At 51.6% G+C, this 2,174-nt stretch overlaps 1 protein-coding gene across 4 annotated transcripts in view; it reads left to right on the forward strand.

Annotated features, from left to right (window-relative positions):
• Window positions 1-322: 322 nt before the first annotated feature.
• SLC25A16 (solute carrier family 25 member 16) overlaps window positions 323-2,174 on the forward strand; it is a 32,932-nt gene continuing 31,080 nt past the window's right edge. For all 4 annotated transcript variants that reach the window (XM_017851407.1, XM_017851408.1, XM_017851409.1 and 1 more), the window contains exon 1: window positions 323-597. In XM_017851407.1, the coding sequence (XP_017706896.1) occupies window positions 471-597 (127 nt within the window). In that variant the 5' untranslated portion in view covers window positions 323-470. The remainder of the gene's footprint in view (window positions 598-2,174) is intronic.

The raw sequence follows: 2,174 nt of genomic DNA on the forward strand, positions 1-2,174 counted from the left end.
ACGGGGTTTCACCATGTTCGCCAGGCTAGTCTTGAACTCTTGACCTCAAGTGATCCGTCCGCCTGGGCCTTCCAAAGTGCTGGGATTACAGGCGTGAGCCACTGCCCCCGGCCAGGTTGTGGGTTTTAATGGGACGGTCTCACTGCCTGCCGTTCCCTTTTTCCGTCCGATCAGAAGGGGCCTGAGCAGTAAACTGACAGTGGCTATGCCGGGTGAGGCGCTATGGGGACGTTTACGAGCCTGCGTGACGCCCCCTTCCGCGTCCTGGCCCCGCCCCTCCCGCCTCAGCCCCTTGGCGCGTGACTTAGGCCCCGCCCCTGCTGTACGCCATCAGCTCGCGTCGTGCCGCCGGGTGACACTCTGCCCCGCCGGCGGGGCGGTCAGCCTCCTGTCACCGCCTGTTCGGGCTATGGTCCCGTCCGGTGTTTTGTAAGTTGGCAACCTAGGCTGTTGACGCGACTCTGGTCCTGATGGCGGCGGCGGCCGCGGCAGCCCTGGCGGCGGCCGATCCCCCTCCCGCAATGCCGCAGGCGGCAGGGGCCGGAAGGCCCACAGCCCGCAGAGACTTCTACTGGCTGCGCTCCTTTCTGGCCGGAGGTGGGTCCATGCCACGAAGAGCCAGCCGCGCTCTGGGTGGCGGGGGCAGGATTGTGGGCAAGTGGGATGCAAGCGGCCTTTATGACATTCTTGGACTCTGGCTGCTTCAATGCTCTGCTAGACATCTGCCCTGACCTGCTGTAACCTCTTTCTAGTAATCACTTGACTAATGACAGTCAGGTAATGGGGAGTGGAACCTTTGGCTCTCCGGCAAAGGCTGGGGAGGTGGAAGGTCTGAATCAGGTACCCGTTTTTCAGGGCTGGATAACAGGGAAAAGAGGAGGATCCCTTACAGAGACCCTCGGGTTTTAGTGAAACATGCGGGGCACTCCTTTCTTTTATGAAAACCATGAGTGACCCAGTGTAGACTTGGATTTTGCTGTTTGCTTAAAGGAAAACAAATATTGGAGATCAGCTTTTTATTGACGACTGGAAAATTGTGCAAAACTATCTAAAGCCAAAACTGGTTCCGGTGATTCTAGTAAACTGTGCCACAGTACTTGACAAGCCCTATTATTGGTGTGACTTTGGGATCAAAAAGTTCATATTGTCTCTTAGGAATTTCCTGGGCCTTCAAGCTCCACCCTTCCTTAATTACTTCTCTGGGTTGTCATTACTTATTTAAGATTCATAAATTTAAAAATTCCACATTGAGGTTATGTGCAGTGGTACACTACTGTAGTCCCAGTTACTAGGGAAGCTGAGGCGGGAAGACTGCTTGAGCCCAGGAGATTGAGGCTCCAGTAAGCCATGATCATACCACTATACTCCAGCCTGACCTACAGAGAAAGACCCTCTCCTAAAAGAAGAAAACAAACAAACAAACAAACAAAAAAAAAAACGATAAAAATTTGCTGGGCAGAGTGGCTCACGCCTGTAATCCCAGCACTTTGGGAGACTGAGGTGGGCAGATCACTTGAAGTCAGGAGTTTGAGACCAGCCCGTCCAACATGGTGAAACCCGGTCTCTACTAAAACTACAAAAATTTGTCAGGCGTGGTGGCACTCAACTACTTAGGAGACTGAGGCAGGAGAATCGCCTAAACTGGGGAGGTGGAGGTTGCAGTGAGCCGAGATCCTGCCATGCACTCCAGTCTGGACAACAGAGCCACACTCCATCTCAAAAACAAAACAAAACAAAGCAAACACTTACATGAGGATTTGTAGAAAGATCATTTCTGAAGACTGCAGCAGTATTAAGTTTTTTTTTGGTTGTTGTTGTTTTGAGACAGAGTCTCACTCCCTCACCCAGGCTGGAGTGCAGTGGCATGATCTCGGCTCACTGTAACCTCTGCATCCTGGGTTCAAGTGATTCTCCTCACTCACCTTCCCAAGTAGCTGGGATTACAGGGGAATGCCACCAGGCCCGGCTATTTTTTTTCTTTTTCTTTTTTCAGATGGAGTCTCACTCTGTCAGCCAGGCTGGAGTGCAGCGGCACGATCTCTGCTCACTGTAACCTCTGCATCAGGGTTCAAGTGATTTACCTGCTTCTGCCTTCCAAGTAGCTGGATTAGAGGCGTGCACCACCATGCCTGGCTAATTTATTTATTTATTTATTTATTTATTTATTTTATTTT

This window comes from Rhinopithecus bieti, unplaced genomic scaffold, assembly GCF_001698545.2.
Source record: "Rhinopithecus bieti isolate Rb0 unplaced genomic scaffold, ASM169854v2 scaffold_33940, whole genome shotgun sequence".
Classification (NCBI taxonomy): domain Eukaryota; kingdom Metazoa; phylum Chordata; class Mammalia; order Primates; family Cercopithecidae; genus Rhinopithecus; species Rhinopithecus bieti.